This window comes from Haliotis rubra, unplaced genomic scaffold (assembly GCF_003918875.1).
Source record: "Haliotis rubra isolate DU_JTF1 unplaced genomic scaffold, ASM391887v1 Scf103, whole genome shotgun sequence".
NCBI lineage: Eukaryota > Metazoa > Mollusca > Gastropoda > Lepetellida > Haliotidae > Haliotis > Haliotis rubra.
Genome location: NW_025764926.1, coordinates 1,665,193 through 1,689,151, shown reverse-complemented (window position 1 = coordinate 1,689,151; position 23,959 = coordinate 1,665,193). Strand labels below are relative to the sequence as shown.

Sequence of the window (23,959 nt, the reverse complement as noted above, 5' to 3'; positions counted from 1 at the left end):
CATACTCTGCTCTCATCTCTCTCTCCTATACATACAGGTTGCTGTCATCTCTCTCCCTCTCTTCTCTCTCTCTCTCTCTCCTACACATACAGGTTGCTCTCTCTCTCCGTCTCTCCCTCTCTCTCTCTCTTTCATCTCTCTAGCTCTCTCTCTCTCTCTCTCTCTCCTCCACACTCAGGTTGCATTCTCTCTCCCTTTCCCTCTCTCTCATGCACACTGGTTGCTGTCAGCTCTTTCTCCCTCCCTTCCTCCATCTCTCTCTCACTCCTTCCCTTTCTCCATCACGTCTCTCTCCACACACATGTTGCTGTGTGCTGATGTACAACGTGATGTAAACCCATCTCCCCCTACAACAAACGCAGTGCAAATCCTGAGTAACCAACTCATTCACATCGCCCCCACCAGTCCCCCACACGACAGCTGTCCCTGGAATGTGCACATGCCCCTTGCCTGTCTCCTGCCCTCCCTGCTCCAGGCTGCAGGGATATCTGACATTTCTCTTACACAATGGCAAATACTGCAAGAAATCTCTACAAGACTTCCCACAACAAACTGTGCATGGCATGCAAACATTTCTACATTACTCATTTATTAATCCATCAATGACTCTTAAACTACCATGCCGTTATGCATGCCGTTAATTCCATACATCTGTACTTCAGAGTATTTCAGCTTGAATCAGTTAAAGAATTGACAGCTAAATGAAACACCTTCATTTTCAACAAGGGAACATTTAAAATTTAAGAAGACAACATAATCATCATGTACTAACAATTTCAAATAAAATATCCTTTAATTTTACAGATAAAAATAATTCTGTTTTAGCAAGGAAGTTAGAAGATATTACCACACTGTCAAAAGAATGCATCATGAAATAAAAATATTTCTTAAATAAACAAAGATTTAATTAACTGGAAATTCCAAAGCAAGTTCTCTTGAAGTAACAGAATCAGGACATGTATACAATCAATTAAATAAACTAGTTAAATAGAAAAATATAACACTGGCATAATTTAGAAAAAGGATTTGAAAATAAAACTGGACCTCAAAGTCAGTGAAATCTGTAGAAATATTGCTGTTTATTTGATACAATACATCATAAATAACAAACAGTATAAAAAAATATGTGAATTTCTAAGTCTCAAATGACCGTGATATTATGGAAACTGAGCTTAAAGAGATGTTGATAAAATCTTTACTGTAACACAGACAGGTACAGGCCACAGAAAGCACAGGCTACTTCACCCAGCCATAAAAGTCCCAGCTAACCAGTCTGGCTTATAATACACCCAATCCCCTTGATGTACATCATGAAGGTCGGCAACAGACAAGCAACAGCCGAGATGCAACGTAAGCATTTTGATTGGCTACGTCAATGTTAACTTGGTCATTCATGAATGAAAGTTGAGGTCCACCCATGTCTGGGGCTCCATTCAGTCCCACCAAGACGTGGATAATCGTGACAAGCACCAGCTGGGATAGAAAGAAGGAAAAAATGAGGGACGCATACAGATAGATGGAGGATTGTAAAGAGTAAACAGTCGTGAGTCGAGTCTTCACTTGTTACCCGATACCACCCCAGGGAGAAAACAACTCTAAGTGGTGTTAACACCTTCTTAAATTAGGAAAAAGTGGTGAAAAAAAATGTTGGGAATTTTGTGGGTGTCCAGTTGCTAGGGTAAACAGCTGTTAGACCCAACACTCTCCAGCCCTAGTTTTACTCTCAATTAAAAGCAGCAGGTTTTGCAATTCAGGCTGAATTTTTCTGTGTTGGTATATAGAGCTGAGCTGGCTTGCATACTCAGCAGTTCGCCTCTGACTGCCGTACAGCTAGGGTGAGAGTCGGGAGGGGGAGAAGAGCTGAGGGGGAACCGAGGAGCCAACTCCAGGTGAGATAACGACAGGTGAACCACAGCGACTCACAATGAAGACAGGTGTCAGCGGTGTTCACTCCGGTGTGGTAGTGCTGGTGACGGTGTTCATACTAAAGGCGCATGGAATGGCAGCACGGCAGCAGCGGGCATCCACAAAGACTCCTAACTGTGAATATGTCTTTGTGGTTAATGAGTTTGACACTTCCAAGTGCCCTGCTCTGGGTAACCAAGCCTACCAAGCGGACTCCTACCCAGCGTCACATAACGGACAAATGCCAAGGGTAGCACACGGGGCTAGAGGAAAGAATATCGACAACCTGTCATCGAAAATGCGTGACATGGAGTCACGGCTTTTTGATGAGATGGTGAAAAACCGAGAATTAAATTCAACCCTCTCGCGACACGAACACATGTTAAAACATGCGATAGATCTGCTCCATGCCTATAAGTCGAACTTCTCGAGTATATTCCGCACAATGATGTACATGGAGACAAAACTGAAACATCAACGCAGCATGAGCAGAAGTCTCAATCACAAACTGTCCAACGTCATTCTAGACGTGGTGGAGGTGAACAATGTGCTTACCAAGAAAGTTCCAACCGCAGACAGAACGGTCCAGGATAAAGCCATATCAGTGGAAAGTGTGGCAAGTGTCCGGTCCTGTCCAGGAATAACTGACCAGTCAAAAGTTTACAAAGGTAAGATACAACAACTAATAAGGATGTACTTACATAAATATTACCTTCATAAATTATATAATTACCTGTATCAAATTCACAATGTACATCTATAATTATGTGAAAAATTTCTGTCCTATGTTAATTAAACAAAATCACTTTTACTGATATTTTAAACAAATACTAAATAATGTTTTTAAAATAACCATGAAAATAGTCATTCATATTTGTGCCTAAAACCTCATTAATTTTACACACAAAAATATCAAGCATAATGAAATAATCAAACATAATGACTTAAAATGACAGATATTTTTTTCATTAGATATTATTTTCATACAGAAAATAGTAGCATTTCCATTAAACAATCATTAATGACAAAAACCTACATTGCATATTTTATTTAACTATTAAATAAACAAACTAAAAAACAAACAAATCAAAGCCTCAACTTTGCCCCTTGAGTTAACACCCCTGCCCCACCCAATTAACCATCAACCCTGAAGCCATTGTCTGGGTCTAGTTGAATAGCAACCCCACCATGGGGCCTCGTTGACAAGAAAGGCACAATGACATTGTTACACCTACACAAATGTGGTTCTAATATGTGTCTGTGTGTTACTATACACACAATGCAATGTACAAGTAATATACATAGATGTCGGCATCTCAGTCTGATGTGGCTAGGCAAAGAATTTCCTCTTATGTACAAGAAGGATTTGTTTAGGCAGGGGAATTTCCTGCAAACACAATGTCAAAAGATGGCAAATCCCCCTGATACACCCCTGTTTACGAACAAATGCTGTCGCCAACTCCTGTCGTAATGGGGATTGTAGACCATTCAGGGCAAAGACCCCTGTACGTGAGTCAAACCGTAGAGGCATCATAACCCACAGACAGAAAGCTGTATCAAGAATATGATAAAACTTTCACCACAAAAGACCATCTTGAGATACAAAGATCAAGCAAAAAAGATATCAATGTGAAAAGATTAGTGATAAGATGATAATCCCATGGTCTAAAACCCCCTGTACAACACACAGAACCCATTTACAAACGTAACCCAAAGAAATTATCATGAATCATTCTAGCCTTTTTATATGAATATATTTTCAGCCTGTTAGTTCAAAAGAAATAGGTGAACACCTGATAATGAATCACCTGTTTGTTTCCTCCATAAATACACCATTACGCCATTATGTTGTCGGAAGGTACTCAACTCGGAGATACTGTATTACCATCGTTGACAGGTCTAGTTCTATCTATACACAAGTATGGAACATATACTCCATCAGAAATGTAATACTGATTGGAATAACACATGCCCCTATGTCCAGCTGTACAAATAGCCACTGGAACTGTTAATACATGCTGGACAAACGAGGTGGTGTCATAACCATACGATTTATTACCCAGAACTAATTGCTACAATGTTTTGTAATATTTTACCAGCAACCATTTAACCAGGCTAAAGAACACTGTGATAATCATTTGAAATTTTCTTTAAAACAAACTGAAGCCAGTTTTAAAGAAAACCATAAATTTATATGTTTTCTAAGAGCTTTCTCTCGTCACTATATGGCTGAAATATTGCCGAGGTGAGGTTAAATTCTAACTCACTCACTCACTCTAAGAGCTTTCTAAAATACAGCCAACTGAACACGAAGTCTCAGTAATAGAAATTCAGCATGATGGTTCAGCAGTCACGGTCACAACAGTGAAGCTAAAAGTTAACCTTCAGGAGTCCATGGATGCAAATACCATAGCAACAAGCCTTAAACATGCTTGGAATCCTCATATACTTAAAACACTAAGGAAATATATGTTCTATGGATGGTCAACTTCTTCATTGCAATGAGTGTGACGTTTCGGTGTGCTTGCTTGATAACAGTGTTAGTACCTACACCGAAACGTCGCACTCATTGCAATAAAGAAGTTGACTGTCCATAGAACTTAGTTTTCCTTCATCTTCACAACTTCTAAAATGCCTCTCAAAGAACTTTAAACACTAATTTTAATCATTACATCCGCACTGACTTTTTTACAATAATTTAAAAGTGTCAGTAAAACTGTTTAAACCCATTAGGTAGGTGTACCTTTTGATTTCTCAGTCCGGGATTATCAATTGTCACCTGCAGGCTCTCCTGTACCCACACGTTGATCCCATGTTTAATCTTCCTAGTGCAGTGGAGTAGGTCAGTCCCCCACAAGCTGCCATATATAGACACAACAGCAAACAATCCTGCATGTGGATGTACACTAACATGTTCTACATTGTACAACTCGTCATTAAGTAACATCATTATCACACCACGGCAGCCTGGAGACAAACCAATCCATCACTCTCCTGACAAGGGAGGAAGGATAAATAAATATTGAAACTGATCATAGACAACACAGCCCAGGCAGCAGAGGAGGTAAATGTTATGGTGTTACAGTAATAAAGTTCAGAATGGTGAAAATAGCTACCGTAGTCGTTCTAGTAAAACAATTACAAAAATTATTAGACTGAAACGTCCAGGAAGTATAGTAATCTTAATTAGAAATAGTTTGAAAAATATATTTTTTTACAAAACAATTTCAAATTGAGCCAGAAACAATCCTAAAGTTCCAGGCCGAGGCAATCTAGACTTGCCCAATCATTCTAGACTTGAGATGATTCCCTTTTCATCTATATACTCTTACATTTGAAAGATAACCAGTGTTGATAGTCATGTTTTAGTATGAGCCATGAAATTAAAGGTGTTTGCCTCTAATTTTGGATGATATTTTTATCATAAGTTTGGTCAAGGAAAGAAAATAATTTATCAGAAAAGCTTGGTTTGTTTGGTCCTTAAAGCTGCACCCACAATATTCCAGCTATATGGTGGCAGTCTGTAAATAATCAAGTCTGGACCAGACAATCCAGTGAACAACAGCATGAGCATCAATCTACCCACATTACTGTGCTCCTAAACTTGTACCAATTTGTTGAAGGGTAGAAGACCCCTTTGTGATCAGAATAGGTCTCCAACAACATATGCTGGTTGCAAGCCATAGAGTAGTCTGTCATACAGACCCTGAAACAAACATATGCAAGAAGACCCATGCAAGTCTAGATTATGTGGCAAGTCTAGAGTCCAATGAAAATGAAGAAAGCCTCAGGGCTCCTTTTCATTATATATATTTTTTAATTATGAACTGTTTTTATTTCTGTAAAATATGTTCCTTTCAGAGACTAGTTGTTAGTCTAGCAATAGCCCTAATGGATCTGGTGCTCAGAAACAGTAATCTTGTTGATTGTATGTCATCGTTGCCTGGCAACATGGACTCTTGCTCATAATATCAATCACTAGACCGGTCCAGATGTGATTTATTCAGCTGTAATATTGTAGATCATCATGTTACAAAAATCAAAAGAAATAATAAGTGCTCGAAACCCTGGAATCTAACTTTCAAATAATATAGAAAGTGTTCTCCAAAAGACACTTAACCCCATGAACTAGTTGATGCTAATATCCACTGTGTAGCCTTGTGAAGGACTGGGACAGCGAGTGTACAGACGAGGCTTACAGACGGGAGTGTCGATGCTGAGCCGCCAGCTGCGTGTCAGGTGGGGTGTCTGGCCGTACCGCCACGTGTTGCCGGCATCAGGGACAGCGTGCACTTCTCCCTCATCCAGATGTAATCATCTCAATACAGGCCACGCCAGCATCGCTGACAATAATTCAGTTTGTTTGAATAAACACGGAAGGAAATAGCATTAGATGAAATCATTATCTCTGAAATATGTTATGAATGTACAGCTGTTGCTGACAAATGTGCAACATTTCTACAGACAGGCCGACTCAGTGCTAGCAACATCACAACCCGTGATTCCAGGGGTGAAATGCTGATTAAATGGAGTATTAATGATTAAGAGAACTGCTGACCTAGCAAATTTGTTTTGAGATTTCTCACTTAGCAGTTTTCATCTCCCTAACTAGCCACCAGCTTTGATCCATTCCTCCTCTCAGTATGCTTACACTTTCTGTTGTTCTCCTTTCCTTCCCCTTCCTTATACCCTCACTCACTCTTTTTCTCCTTCAGACTTTCAATTAAAGGTGTATATTCTATAAATAAATATCATTTTAACAAAACAAGTCATTCCATTGAAGGAACCGCAATGGGAGATTAAGAACCTGAACCTGAGGAAAATCTAGACTTGCTTCATGTAGAGCTTTGCCATTGCAGAATGGAAGGGAAAATGATGCTTTCAGGAATGTGAGACCGACTAATTCATGTGTGTTTGGCTACTTGAACTAATCCAAAATTATGCTGTTTTCCTTGTGCTAGTCCACTGAGATAACATGCCACACTTTAGTCTGTCTCACAGTCCCTAAACCACATTATTTTCCCTACTGCCTAGCCCTCCCTGCAATGTTAAATATCTAAATGAAGCAAGTCTATATATTCCCTCAGGCTCTGAATTTCCCATGTTACTGGGGGTCCTTTTCAATTTTAACATTACTATCAGAATTATATATATACAAAGACTAAGCAGAAGTCTAGCCACACTTTAACTCGGACATATTGTGTTCACTCCAAGTCTACCAGCCCTTGTTCCATCCCTTAATGCAGAGCCACTTAGGCTGCTCACAGACTGATGCCTTCAGATTAGGCAAGTTAAATTGCTTATTTCATGTAGAAGCCAGTTGTTTTGCTAATCACCTCCAAATCTCTGTCAGAACTTGACTATGATCCATCCTTAACACATTGTCTACTGCAATCAACATACTTGAAGTGTTCTCCCTCACAAATCATCACACAGATCCCCAAGGCTTCAGTAACAAACAACATCAGGAAATCTTCCACTTCAACAAACTTATGACATGTTAACATGAAAACATTCTTATCAACCATTTTCGAAATGAAAACAGCCCTGGATGCACACAACTGATAAGGATAATATTGAGTGAAGAGGAATGTCATACTATAATTCTGTTTCTGTCGAAAATGTCACTCAGTTGTCTTGTACAAGATGCCTGTAGACCACAGGCGTATATTATACAGAGAATAGGATAGGATAGCATGGTGTTTCAGGATTCCAATCGTGTACAATATGGCACTGATTACAATGCTACACTGACACTTTGTGGGGAAAACTGTCATTTATAAGTGGCAGGTTTTTCAAAGGTCTGTATTTTAATGAATGTTTATCAAAAACTGATGGTCATGTTCAATCTCATGAGATTACCATAGACTTGAGAGTCTATCTGTCTAGTGACACTTGTTTCTGGTTTAGACTGGGATAGTGCTACACTGATCATGAATCATACAAATGGCATGTCACAGTACGAGAGTGAGCTGAACACTTTGAAGTACGGGTCTATGTTATCATGGTGTGGCAGCTTAATGTGGAGAAAAGACAAAGTAATCCCACTATTGAAGTGGTACAATGATAGGTTAAGATTTATAATCAGGCCAAATCTGGGATTTAAACTCATGATCACTGGATTCTGGCACATCTAAGGGAGACAACTCAAAATGTGCCATTGCACAACTCAGCCTCATGTGTCCTCTGGTACATCACAAAGAAACAGAAATGCCAGAAGAAGGAACCAACTCATTTAATAACAATATTGGGGTAATGGATACAACAGGAAACTATTTTCCATTAAACTAAAGACACCTTAAAAATGAATGAAACTCGGCCAACTGACAGTCCTAGCAACTTTTATTCAAGTCCCACACATAACATTTTCTCCTTCTTCAAATCATTTTATTTTAACCAATTTATCAGAGGTGGCTGTTGCAACGGCATAGGGAAAATGGCCTCGTTTAACCTTTGGTATTAATTATGTTACATCTGGACCTAGGCAAAAAGTGAATGCTAGGCCACAGACACAGTCCAACACTCACTCGCTAATTGTGATAGAAACAAACAATTAATTTTAAATTGAAAAGGAGGCCCAGTGAGAAGGGGGAACCAGAGCGTGAGGAAATCTAGACTTGCTTCATTTAGAGTTTTGGCATTGAAGAAAGGGCTGGGCAGCAGGGAATATATTGCAGTTCCGGGGCTGTAAGACAGAGTAAGTCTCCCTTTCACCACCAGTTTGATTCTGACTACAGAAACTACCAGTTTCTTGGACTACATGTGCAAGAAAAATTACATCCATAACCCGCATTCCTGTATAGCAGTGTAGTGGACACAAGCAGCCCAGGGCTAGCACTTTGCAAGCCTGAGATACCTATCAGAGTACAGTTCAGCTCTTGTACGCATCAGACAGTCAATATCGCTATTCTAACTGGAGCCACTAGCATGTTAATTACAACAATTACAGTGTTCAAGCACTTATCCAGGCGTAATGCTCTTGACATACATCATGTCCGTCCCATGTGCACCCAAAACACTGCTTGGTGGACCTTGAGACAACAGTTGGGAAACCATTCCATAATAGACTCCAGTCACTGGAAACTATTTCCGGCTTCAAACAAAGAATGAGTGAGTGAGTTTATGCCACTTTAAACAGTACTCCAGTTATATCACGGCATATCAGCTTAATGTGGGAAGAAAGCCCGAAATAATATGAGTCTCTGATATTTACCACCCTATGAGCTTGGATGCTGGAAGACAGAATCATGACTCCAACCCATGTCCATAGGTTCCTGGTATTCTCAAATGACAAATCACTGCACAGCAGTACCTGACCACTCGGCCCCTTCCCATTCCCCCTCCTCAGTCGTTGGTCAACTTATTATTTTTCTTTCTTGTGTGAATAAAACAGGAGAGCTAATATCATGAGCTGAATAAAATTGGAAAGTGAGTGAGCGAGTGAGTTTGGTTTGACGCCGCTTTTAGCAATATTCCAGCAATATCACGGCGGGGGACACCAGAAATGGGCTTCACACATTGTACCCATGTGGGGAATCGAACCCGGGTCTTCGGCGTGGCGAGTGAACGCTTTAACCACTAGGCTACCCACGCCCCAAAATTGGAAAGACACCCTATAGTGAGCTCCTGAAGCATAAGATTTGTCCAAGGCCAGCTATATTCAGGAAGGATGAGTGACAGATCCTTGTGGACTACCACTTGAACTGACCATTTGTCCACACTTATACAATATACATTTATTTCTAATAATGAGCATCTTATATATTTTATATTTATGTCTTATATATCTGTTCTTGCATTGTCATCTTATTTTTACCCATACACATGGCCAAAATAAGGTAATTCAATTTTATCAATTTCTTTTCAAACATTTAAAAAGACTAAGCTAACATTCTAGACCTCTGTGCAAATTAATGGGGGAATGGTTACAGCATTCAGTTGTCACACCTTAGGTTCAAGTTCGATTCCCCATGTGGGTATTTATGCTTGAATCCCATTGCTGGGGTAAAACCTCGCACTCACTCATCTACCCACTCACAAATGAACAAACAAACGAATGAATAAACAAACGAATGAACGAACGAACGAGTCCTAATGCTGATTGTGCCAGAACTCCCTCGCACAGTTTCTGAAAGAGCACTAAATCTGTGCCTCACAATCCATCCAGTGATGAGCAAGGATGTTGCTGTCCGCTTGCATTCTTTATCAAGAATGTTTTTGTTTGTTTATCAGGCAGCTTCCTGGTGGCGAAATCTTAAAGTGCATTCACAATTTGGGATAAACTTTCATTTGTGCTATCTTCTTAAACATGTTGCAAAAAGAACATTTAAAGCATGCCAAATCTATTTTGACGTAAATGTATCCACATGTTCTGTTGTATAAACACAGCATTTCAATTAAGATAATGAAAATATGTAGAAGTTGCATTATTATGCTGTAGATCTGCTTCCCTGCCCAGTGGAGGAGGTGCTAGCTTGACATGTCACATGTAGAAGTCATATTACACTGCCGAGTGGGTGAGTGAGTGAGTGAGCACAGAGTGTAGGTCCTGCAGTGATAAAACAGAGATATCCACCACACAGTGTAGGTCCTGCAGTGATATAACAGAGATACCCACCACACAGTGTAGGTCCTGCAGTGATATAACAGAGATACCCACCACACAGTGTAGGTCCTGCAGTGATATAACAGAGATACCCACCACACAGTGTAGGTCCTGCAGTGATATAACAGAGATACCCACCACACAGTGTAGGTCCTGCAGTGATATAACAGAGATACCCACCACACAGTGTAGGTCCTGCAGTGATATAACAGAGATACCAGTGATATAACAGAGACCACACAGTGTAGGTCCTGCAGTGATATAACAGAGATACCACCACACAGTGTAGGTCCTGCAGTGATATAACAGAGATACCCACCACACAGTGTAGGTCCTGCAGTGATATAACAGAGATACCCACCACACAGTGTAGGTCCTGCAGTGATATAACAGAGATACCCACCCACAGTGTAGGTCCTGCAGTGTAGGTCCTGCAGTGATATAACAGAGATACCCACCACACAGTGTAGGTCCTGCAGTGACATAACAGAGATACCCACCACACAGTGTAGGTCCTGCAGTGATATAACAGAGATACCCAGAGTGATATAACAGAGATACCCACCACACAGTGTAGGTCCTGCAGTGATATAACAGAGATACCCACCACACAGTGTAGGTCCTGCAGTGATATAACAGAGATACCCACCACACAGTGTAGGTCCTGCAGTGATATAACAGAGATACCCACCACACAGTGTAGGTCCTGCAGTGATATAACAGAGATACCCACCACACAGTGTAGGTCCTGCAGTGATATAACAGAGATACCCACCACACAGTGTAGGTCCTGCAGTGATATAACAGAGATACCCACCACACAGTGTAGGTCCTGCAGTGATATAACAGAGATACCCACCACACAGTGTAGGTCCTGCAGTGACATAACAGAGATACCCACCACACAGTGTAGGTCCTGCAGTGATATAACAGAGATACCCACCACACAGTGTAGGTCCTGCAGTGATATAACAGAGATACCCACCACACAGTGTAGGTCCTGCAGTGATATAACAGAGATACCACCCACACAGTGTAGGTCCTGCAGTGATATAATACAGATACCCACCACACAATGTAGGTCCTGCTGTGATATAACAGAGATACCCACCACACAGTGTAGGTCCTACTGTGATATACATTTACATTTAATGTTCAGAACATCTGCTAAAATAAAAACTCATTCTGTTCCATCTGTAATTTAACCCATTTATCTTGGACGACATGTTCACGGCTTGGTTTCTGGCCAGCATCTATCTTGCTAGGAGAATGCACTGCTGATGATAATGCTCACACATGTCTCAGATAATACCATCCATTATCATGTGTGGAATAGTTTACATGTTCACACTTACACACGAACACCTGGTGTCATCATTGATATTGCAGAGATCCATTCATCCAATTACCACTGCTATTTTGCCCTTCAACACCCAAAGGAATCTGTTTCAGCATATAATCAAGACTGATTATTCTACAACTGCCTTTCATATTTACTTGTCTTATCACAAGTGGCACAACAAGACAAAAGGGTAGACATTTAAACCTTTAAGGAAGTTATTTAGATAGGAGGTATTCATACAAATATTTATCAAAAACATATGACTATCAATATGAGACACGTTAGAACATTTCTTTCAATTTGCTCATATCATACACGGAAACAGAACACATTCTTGGCCATCTTGGTTGAGAAGAGACTGATTTGCTTCTACTCAGAACATTCTCTGAATGCAGCCTTCTGTCGAGAAAAACTGCCTTTAACTGTTGGCACATGGTACAAACTTGATACCAAAAGAAGCTGCTCCATTCTTTAGCATCTGAACACAACATCACATCTATCGAAGTTAACAACTGCGCAAAAAGAACAAATAAATTCAGCTCTGTCAAGGCAAGAATCTAAATGCTGAAAACTGAGACATTTGGAGAATTCATTTTGTGGAAAACACTGCCAAATGACTTGTCCTGACTTAATCTCAGGTTGTGCAAATATTATCTCGGCATCTTAACGGTAGCACATGTAAAGCTTGAAAGATATATACTGGTGTTCGTTTCACTAGAACAGATTATTGTTAAACAAGCACACTTCCTCAGAAAGAGATAAACTACAAAGAAACAATTTGAAATATATTCAAATTTTGGTCAGACAGTAACCCAGTGTTAAAATGAACTCTGGACTACTAGTTTTAGTTCCTTTTAACCAAAGTTCATTTTACCTATTTCGACTAAACTATGCAGAAAGGGGTCAGGACCAAGAAAGCAGTCTCTCATATATGTCAGTTTATTTTAAGGACACAAATATCTGAGCCATCAATTAAAAGGACTTAACAGGGTAAGTGAGTTAGTGAGTGTGAGTGAGTGAGTGAGTGAGTTTAGTTTTACGCCACTTTTAGTAATATTCCATCAATATCCTTGCTGGGGACACCAGAAATGGGCTTCACACATTGTACCCATGTGGGGAATCGAACCATGGTCTTATTGTTGTTATATCTACCAGTTTGTTACCTCAGTTTTCTGTAATCCCAGGCCCATCAAAACACAGGTCCCTGTACACGCAGCTACACAATAACTACACACATTTGTGACCACTTATACAGTCAATATTCACATCTCCTATATATAAAAATAAAAGAATCCAAATTCCATCCATCTTGAATCCTTCAAAGACCCTGAAATCAACACTCATATTGTACACATCAAACGCTGATATCAAACTGACAAAAAACAAAAACAATAACAAACAATGACATGCTTCATAAGCCCAAACTTCACGATCACTACAAAAGAATATATCCTGGAAATGCTAATGCACTTCTAAACAAGACCCTACCCTTCCACTGCTGAGTAAAACGAAATGTATTCACTAATCCCCCGCCCCACCTTGAAGAATTGATGCCACCTTGGGTGTCGAACATTGCCCTCGGCAGTATCTACAGCAACTGCATGTACAACAACCTGTTGACTCATCCACGACGACAGGAATGCCATTGTGCTTCCTCTACGATTTCCTTTTACTTACACAATGAGCTGAATTACATATACATGTCATCTGGTGTGCCTTGCCGTCATACCAAGCATTCACCATCATACCGTGCATTCACTGGCTGATTGCTGCTGTTTGTCATAATATCATAAGAAATCAGACTGATTAGCCCTATAAGTAAGCTTCTATCATATGGCTTGACTTGGTGTCATTCCACTGACTTACAACCCACTTATTGTTTGTTTAAACAATACTGGTGAAATTTCCACTGATCAACTAAACCCACGCTTATGTCATGTGAGTTGATTTGTTCCAGCCCTGGCTGGGCAGTGTTTCTTGGAACAATAACGCCAAAAAATATATCAATCATTTCAAGAATTGCTGAACCAGTCTTTTCAGGCTTAAGCTGTAAACATGTAAAGGTGTTTTCGACTTGGTCAATTTTTTGGCTTCCCTAAATAACATTGTACTTTGGCCAAGTGTTTGGAAAATACATGCTTGCCTGCAAAAAATTGGTCTACATTTGGTGTTAATTCAGTATTTCATCATCGGGTTGAGTTTAGGGTCATTATACTGGATTTGAACCTGCTAATGTTGTATGTTAAGATGATGATCAATCTGTCATAAAACTTACTGATAAGTATCAATGACTTCATAATTTCAAAATAAATTTTTCACAGCAATGGTACACAAAACACATCAATTCAATCACTTATTGATTATATCTATCCATATTTTTAGCATTTCCTTTACAAAATATTTATTGAAATACTGATCATGTATGCCAATCGGCTATTCCAACTGGCCTTCTTCGGAACTTTGTGTACTGCCCATAGCCACCAAGAAAGTCATTTGGCGCCCCATCAATTCTTATAATATGGTCCCCCTGCACCGTGAACTCGTTGCATTATTTTATAGCATTGTGTGGTATTTAGCCTAGACAAGTTTATTTACAGATTGCCATCATTTACTTGGAATATTGCTGAGTGAACAACAAACAATAAGAGAAATGAAAAGTTGGCACGGAGACTGATAATAAGTGATTGAACAGAGATTTACTCTCCTCTATTCACATAATATCACAGAGGGGATACCAGAGTGAGTAAGTTGAATTTTACACCGCTTTTAGCAATATTCCAGCAATATCACGGCAAGGGGACACCAGACACGAGCTTCACACATTGTACCCATGTGGGGAATCGAACCCGGTGTAACAGGCCAAACTTTCCCCCTGGCCAAACCTTCCCTGGGGATACTTTAGCCTAGCCCAAACTTTCTCCGGGGTAAGAATATCCTAGGACAAAACCTTCACGGGGAAAGTTTGGCCTAGGCCAGATTCTCCCGGGGAAAGTTTAGACCAGGGAAGAAATGGCCTGCTACACCGGGTCTTTGCTGTGATGAGCAAACGCTTTAACCACTAGGCTACTCCACCGCCCAGGGGGATACCAGAAATCAGCTTCACACATTGTACCTTACATTGAATCAAACCTATTCCGTTAGTGTTACAAGCAAAGCTTTATTCACATGCCTATTGCAATAGGTAATAGGTTTGCCTGAAGCAAAGAAATGCACATATACCTCACTCTTGCAGTTGGAAAGAAGTATTAACTTATATAAACTCCAACTACAGTCCATCAGGAATCATTATAGTGACATCTGCGTGGATCCTTAAGCCCATCCTCCATCAGCACCATGCCGCTATCAGCAACACCTGCCCAGGTAACAAGCAAACAAGAATGGCAATTTTCTGATACAAACACTCCACAAACACCACCCCATGTTTCCAAACACTAGCAGACTAACACAAATCTAAATATACGAAGGTTCTCGACTCGGGTTACTGAATGATCCAAGGATTCCCATCATCATGCCATAAAAAAACCAGCAACTTCTTCAGCAAATAAACCTGCGTGAAAGACAGGTGAAAACGCAGAACACTTCTGACAGGTCTGCTTTGCTAATTACAGGTGTCTTTGGCCTTAATCCTCATCAGTTGGGTAGTGTGACACAGACGTACCAGGAAAGGTTAAACACTGTACAACACCAGCATTAATTAACATCCCAGGAAGATAAATAGTAATAGTAGACATCTTTATAGAAAAGGTATATATTACTGGTTACTGGAGTAGTGACATGTATCTGTCAGCTGTGGTCCTTGCAGGAACCTTCTCTCCTCTATCTTTAATAATGTTTAGCAAATTCTCCATTGACCCGTTGGTGTTGTTGAAGACTTCTTCCATCGTGACGTTAGTAATTGTCCTTGTATCAGCTAGTTTTGGGCACCTCAGAATGATGAGGGCAATTGTTTCATCTTCTTCTTCGCAGAGCTTGCAGATTGGATTATCTGCTACCTTGAATCTATGCAGGAATTGCAGGCCAGGGAAGTGGTTCAGCTTTAGTGAGTGAGTTTAGTTTTACGCCGAACTCAGCAATATTCCAGCTATATGGCGGCAGTCTGTAAATAATCAAGTCTGGACCAGACAATCCAGTGATCAACAGCATGAGCATCGATCTACGCAATTGGGAACCGATGAAATGTGTCAACCAAGTCAGCGAGCCTGACCACCCGATCCTGTTAGTCACCTCTTACGACAAGCATGGTTACTGAAGATCAATTCTAACCCAGACCTTCACGGGTGGGTTCAGCTTTAGCCGTTCTATTGTCACCTGGTGTTCTCTGAAGATTCTTATATCTGAACTTGTTTGGTGAAGGTTGGTTTGCCCAGTATTCTCTTCCTTTGTCTGAGGTAGTCCATCTTTCCATCCATTTCTTAGTGAGTTGTTATAGACTGAGATTCAAGAGTTTCCGCTTCAGTATTCTTTATAGTGAAGAGTTGAAGATGGTTCTTGCAATGTTCAACAGGTGAACGTTCTGACACTGCTCTCTCGGATGCAAATAGGTATGGGCAAGTAATTAATTGATTTCCTTTGAAATTTGAAAAGGACAATAAGCAAGCATTGTAGAAGGTTTGATTGAAGATTGAAAGTGTGTCATGTGAACCTTACATGAAAACTCCAGCATGTCTAGAAAATAATGTTTCACTTTATCAATGAAAGGAATTTTAGGACACTTACATCTTACACAAACAATCATGAATTAATTCAAACAAGCATTAATTTCATGATTTTCAGTACATCACCCTAATATACAAGAAATATATATATCAGTCTGAAAGTTATCATTCTAACGAACTGAAATACTTATTAAACATTACTGAAATTATTGTAATTCTGAAATATATCATAAATTTATCTAAAATACTATTTAAAGATACTTTCAGCCATGGTGTCCGCTAATGATTTTGTCGTGTCTCACTGTTTTTTCAACAACAAAACACAGTTCCACACTCTGAACACAAGTTCCATGATAAATCTACATGTCATGACTAAATGAAACAGCCAAGGCAACACCCAGGACATCTGCATCCGCCTCGCTATAGATTCATCAAAATCACATTTTTAAAAGCATGCCTGTCATAAAAAGTAGTGAAAGACAAAAATATGTCATCTGCCAACATTTAGGTCAGAAACAGAGTAATTATAGATGTACGCATTCCCTCTGGATTATGGTTGCCTTATTCCTGTGGATTCCAAAGACACATACAGAATGGAAATGAAAATTTTAACTAAGTCATAGCTATCCCTAGTGGTATGCTTAAAAGAGTTATGCAGTTATCTCCCTTAGATGTGACGTCACAACATAGTTGTTGAAAACATCTCATAATTTTTCTGTATGGACAACACAGAAGACGTGTTTACAAAGTGGAAGTGTTTTCAAAATTTTCTTCGAATTTTCAAAGAACTACAAGACTCCTGGCCCCGATTTCTCAAAACAAACTTAAGTCTGAGTTTTGACTTAAGTTAGAGTTCTTACTCAAATTTGAGAAAACGCATTTCCAAGAATGAACTGAAATCGATATTAAATTTATCCATGGTAGATAATTTGAGTTTGGTGAATAGAATACTGAAGTTGTTCGGGCTTTTTTATTTTAAAAATGCAGCTGAGTTAAAATTCAGCTGTTTCAAATAGTCAAACTCAGTTTGAAATTTGAGTAAAAACTTAACGAAATTTTCCAGTAGTGTCGCATTGGTTGATGTTTCTGACCATCGCATTCTATATTTTGTACATATTGCTTGCGGGTTTTTCTACTCTATTGAACTCTACTTTTCCCGCCAAAAATCATATGTCACAAGCACGTTTCTGCGTGTATCTGTAAAAAATTCTTGGCTGATGTGGATCCCTTTTAATTCTCTGTGCCTCATGCTTCACGGGTCCTCCCTGCTCTTTTTATAACAATGTTCATTGTGTCTATTACTTTCCATGTAGTCTGTGTTCCCCATGGCGATCGTCCCATGGCCACGGCTACTCAGTCTGTTGATCTGTCGGCATCCACGGGACAAACACAGACACAGCTGGCTATCCATCCAACCATCACCAGACGAGACCACGGGGTCGAGGTCTGTCGGACTGGTTCATACTGGCGTCGGGTATGGTTTCATGGCTTCTGACCTTCCCGTCCCACCACCCTCCTATGCTGGGGACCAAGGGGATCCCTCAGCCACGCAAATCTTCCAGCCACCGACCTACGAATGTCGAGGAGGCAATCGGTTTTTCCCCGCATGGTGGGCTTGTAGCTGCAAAAGCTCAACGGCAGTGGCAGTGGTTTGGGCACGCCCCTGGGGTCGTAAGCCGTACAACTCATACAACGCCGGCAAGAGCCATAGTCTAGAGTCTATATCCGTGATAGTCGGGATGCTTTATAGCCTGTACCCGGGAAGTCGAGTATCAACCATGGAGTGAGCGAGTTTAGTTTTCACGCCTCACTGAGCAATATTCCAGTTTATGGCAGCGGCCTGTAATTAATCAAGTCTGGACCAGACAATCCAGTGATCAACTTGAGCTTCGATCTACGCACGTAGTGAGGTGAGGTGAAATTGGGTTTAACATCGTCCTTGAGAATATTTCACTCATATGACGACGTGCATGCGTGTATGTGTATGTGCGGCTGCTTGTACTAGCCCAGACTTAAGCTGGTTTTATTATAGTGCTAGCCCAATGAGATACCATGCCGCAGTGAAGCATGAATACCCCACTCGGAGGATGCTTGCCCAATCCTCTTTGGACGTCATTTTTCAGGCAGTTTTCCGATGTCAATCACACTCAAGTGATTGTGTTAGACCATTCGGCAGCTATAGAACCATCTCACCTCTTGACTGGAGATAAGAATCTTCCAGAACAATTCAATGAGGAAATTGTTTCAACAATCTCTGGATATTTTCCATTGTTATGATATCGATCCTCCAATTTTTTATGTTGAGGGGAATTCAGATTCAGGGCTATCTCAACGATTTATTAGTGGATTTCTACTTTATCTTAGTGACGTTAAGACACTGAAACACAGTACTATGGTGGGCTACAGATCAGCAATCGCTTCTGTTTGAGATATACAAGGACTAGCAGTGGTTCTAACAGCTTGCTCTACAAGCCGATTAGATCATTCCAGTTAAGATTTTTTTCTTCAGCTCCTAGTCCTACAATCTCCCCAAGATGGCTTTGTCTAATTCTGTAGTCTCTCTAGAAGTCTTCCAAACCTATGCAGGAAATTTCATTGCCATTTCTTCTCCTTAAAAGGTGGGTTTTCTACTTGTCATTGCTACAGCTTCCAGTTCCAGAATATCAGAATTTTTTGCCATAGACTTTAGTCAGTCACCTTTACAGGAGGATATAGCTGGCTGTCATGTAGAACTTTACCAGCTTTTTCTTGCCAAGAATCAGGCTTCTGCTAGCGGTCTCTCGGCCACAGAGTATACCAGATACAAGTATTCCCTACCTCTACCTCTAGATCAGACAGAACTAGACTCCTATGACCTGTTCGAGCTCTGAGATGGTATATCCAGCATACTCTCAACATCAGACGTCGTTGCCGCTGTCGTTTTATCTCATGCAAGACAATTGCTGATTTGGAGATCTTGATTAAATATTATATCGTCGCAGATATATCCAAACTCAGCAGTGGTTCACTATTTTGGACTGTGAGGGAGGAAACAGGTTAACAGTAAACGGAAGGATGAGGATCTTTGAAGAACCTTATCTACTAATATTTATCATCAGTAAGTGGAATTGTTATATCCGCTGCAGTTTATTACTCCAGTTAAGTAAGTAATCTGTGAGAAGACTTGAAATCATTTACCGGAAGTGTCGTCATCAAACAGGAAGTGACATCACAGTCTTCTCCAAACACCAGATATTTCTCCCTCACAAGCATGATCCTTCCCTTTAAGTAACTGAATACTGGAATATCCAGGGAATGATCTAGGTAATCCATATATATTACATTTCATCACCTAAGTCATAGTCATCCTAATTGTTATGTCATAGACTATAACGGGATAATTAGTGGTATTGCTGTATTCATCATCTGCATAAACCCCTTCTTCCTTATGTGTGATTCTGGCAACCATAATCCAGAGGGAATGTTTTCGTCTATAATTAGGAACAATTACATGTATTGTTAGTAATTATTAGTAAACTTTCCTCTGGATTATGGGATCTACTGCCCACCCTACCTCCCCACGAGATGCAGAAGATGTCAGTTTTCTTTAGAAAAATCATGAGAGGTTTTCAACAACTACGTTGTGACGTCACAGCTAAGGGAAATAACTGCATAACTCTTTTAAGCATACCACTAGGGATAGCTATGACTTAGTTAAAATTTTCGTTTCCATTCTGTATGTATCTGTGGAATCCACAGGAATAAGGCAACCATAATCCAGAGGTAAGTTTACTAATAATTACTAACAATACATGTAATTGTTCCTGATGCTTAGTCTCTGAAGAGAACTAACTTTGATGGACACAAATGACTCAAGGAGCCACAGTGGGATGGGAGATTCAGAACCTGAAAATCTAGACTTGCTTCATTTAGGACTGGGTGAAACGGATATATAACGGATATATATATGATATGGGTCACATGGTCAGCAGTGGCTGAGCGGGTTAGGCATCTGAATTTGTGTGCTGGCGATTAGGTACTTCACTCTAAGGGTGTTGGTTCAAATCCCGGATATGACTCAACCCAACAAAAGTACTAGAATCTGTACTTTACTGAGAAAGATTAATCCCAAATATAACATATGTTCACTCACTCTTATCTTCAAATCATAAAATGATAACTGAACTGATTCAGTTTTGAGATAGCAATAAGTCCAAAAGTCTATGCAAACACCAACCTTAACTTGTGTTCTTTTAATCAAACATTTTCCCCTTTGTTCATATCTACAAAAGCCATATATTTGTACAGAATTGTACGCAATTTCTACACGTAGTCAGGTATCCCAGTTAGCTAATCATCTCTATTTCCACAACATACTTCCAGATTCCTGTCTGAAATTGCATGTTTGTACAATGGCGATCATAAGTAAAAATATTGCAATGAGGCACTTATAGCCTCCAACATTTTATATTAAGGCTTCATTTGCAGTGTTTACAATACAGACTGGCTTATTTTCACACAACACCAAAACCCAGACATGTTGCCTCTTGGAAAATTGTTTGTTCAAAAGCTTTTTGTTTGCCTTCACTAATAAAAATACTCTCCAAATGAGGCCATTATGTAAATGATAAGCAATATCTTCTCCCAAACAGGTCTTATGTTTAGATATCTCTTGTAATTGGTTACATCTGATTCCTTCTAACCTTTGTCACATATAATTCCTCTCTATCTTAGTTTCCCTACTCAAGCTGCCTAGTGGTTAAAGCTTTTGCTCGACATGCTGAGAACCTGGGCTTGATTCCCCACATGTGTACAATGTATGAAGCCCATTTCTGGTGTCCCCCTTGCAATATTTCTGGATATTTGCTAAAAACGGCATATTTAAACTCAACTCAACTCAACTCACTCACTCACCCACCGGGTCCAGGTTAGAATTGGTCCTCAGCAACCCATGTTTGCCATAGACTTTAGTCAGTCACCTTTACAGGAGGATATAGCTGGCTGTCATGTAGAACTTTACCAGCTTTTTCTTGCCAAGAATCAGGCTTCTGCTAGCGGTCTCTCGGCCACAGAGTATACCAGATACAAGTATTCCCTACCTCTACCTCTAGATCAGACAGAACTAGACTCCTATGACCTGTTCGAGCTCTGAGATGGTATATCCAGCATACTCTCAACATCAGACGTCGTTGCCGCTGTCGTTTTATCTCATGCAAGACAATTGCTGATTTGGAGATCTTGATTAAATATTATATCGTCACGCAGATATATCCAAACTCAGCAGTGGTTCACTATTTTGGACTGTGAGGGAGGAAACAGGTTAACAGTAAACGGAAGGATGAGGATCTTTGAAGAACCTTATCTACTAATATTTATCATCAGTAAGTGGAATTGTTATATCCGCTGCAGTTTATTACTCCAGTTAAGTAAGTAATCTGTGAGAAGACTTGAAATCATTTACACCGGAAGTGTCGGTCATCAAACAGGAAGTGACATCACAGTCTTCTCCAAACACCAGATATTTCTCCCTCACAAGCATGATCCTTCCCTTTAAGTAACTGAATACTGGAATATCCAGGGAATGATCTAGGTAATCCATATATATTACATTTCATCACCTAAGTCATAGTCATCCTAATTGTTATGTCATAGACTATAACGGGATAATTAGTGGTATTGCTGTATTCATCATCTGCATAAACCCCTTCTTCCTTATGTGTGATTCTGGCAACCATAATCCAGAGGGAATGTTTTCGTCTATAATTAGGAACAATTACATGTATTGTTAGTAATTATTAGTAAACTTTCCTCTGGATTATGGGATCTACTGCCCTACCTCCCCACGAGATGCAGAAGATGTCAGTTTCTTTAGAAAAATCATGAGAGGTTTTTCAACAACTACGTTGTGACGCCACAGCTAAGGGAAATAACTGCATAACTCTTTTAAGCATACCACTAGGGATAGCTATGACTTAGTTAAAATTTTCGTTTCCATTCTGTATGTATCTGTGGAATCCACAGGAATAAGGCAACCATAATCCAGAGGTAAGTTTACTAATAATTACTAACAATACATGTAATTGTTCCTGATGCTTAGTCTCTGAAGAGAACTAACTTTGATGGACACAAATGACTCAAGGAGCCACAGTGGGATGGGAGATTCAGAACCTGAAAATCTAGACTTGCTTCATTTAGGACTGGGTGAAACGGATATATAACGGATATATATATGATATGGTCACATGGTCAGCAGTGGCTGAGCGGGTTAGGCATCTGAATTTGTGTGCTGGCGATTAGGTACTTCACTCTAAGGGTGTTGGTTCAAATCCCGGATATGACTCAACCCAACAAAAGTACTAGAATCTGTACTTTACTGAGAAAGATTAATCCCAAATATAACATATGTTCACTCACTCTTATCTTCAAATCATAAAATGATAACTGAACTGATTCAGTTTTGAGATAGCAATAAGTCCAAAAGTCTATGCAAACACCAACCTTAACTTGTGTTCTTTTAATCAAACATTTTCCCCTTTGTTCATATCTACAAAAGCCATATATTTGTACAGAATTGTACGCAATTTCTACACGTAGTCAGGTATCCCAGTTAGCTAATCATCTCTATTTCCACAACATACTTCCAGATTCCTGTCTGAAATTGCATGTTTGTACAATGACGATCATAAGTAAATATTGCAATGAGGCACTTATAGCCTCCAACATTTTATATTAAGGCTTCATTTGCAGTGTTTACAATACAGACTGGCTTATTTTCACACAACACCAAAACCCAGACATGTTGCCTCTTGGAAAATTGTTTGTTCAAAAGCTTTTTGTTTGCCTTCACTAATAAAAATACTCTCCAAATGAGGCCATTATGTAAATGATAAGCAATATCTTCTCCCAAACAGGTCTTATGTTTAGATATCTCTTGTAATTGGTTACATCTGATTCCTTCTAACCTTTGTCACATATAATTCCTCTCTATCTTAGTTTCCCTACTCAAGCTGCCTAGTGGTTAAAGCTTTTGCTCGACATGCTGAGAACCTGGGCTTGATTCCCCACATGTGTACAATGTATGAAGCCCATTTCTGGTGTCCCCCTTGCAATATTTCTGGATATTTGCTAAAAACGGCATATTTAAACTCAACTCAACTCAACTCAACTCAACTCACTGACTCACCCACCTGGTCCAGGTTAGAATTGGTCCTCAGCAACCCATGTTTGTCATAAGAGGCGAGTAATGATATCGGGTGGTCAGGCTCGCTGACTTGGTTGACACATGTCATCATATCCCAATTGCATAGATCGATGCTCATGCTGTTGATTGCTGAATTGTCTGGTCCAGACTCGATTATTTACATGGCCTGACGAATATCTAAACACTTCAGACATGTACTTAGTTTCTGGAAGGGGAAATTATGCCACATATCTCAAGTTGTTTCCAAGTGAACACCCTTATTACACATTCAA

General features: G+C 39.9%; 1 protein-coding gene across 1 annotated transcript in view; it reads left to right on the top strand.

Moving 5' to 3' along the window:
• The first annotated feature begins 1,466 nt into the window (after window positions 1-1,466).
• Window positions 1,467-23,959, top strand: part of LOC124272287 (techylectin-5B-like) — a 46,088-nt gene continuing 23,595 nt past the window's right edge. Inside the window, exon 1 of the mRNA XM_046707460.1 lies at window positions 1,467-2,573. Coding sequence (XP_046563416.1) covers window positions 1,925-2,573 — 649 coding nt within the window. The 5' untranslated portion in view covers window positions 1,467-1,924. The remainder of the gene's footprint in view (window positions 2,574-23,959) is intronic.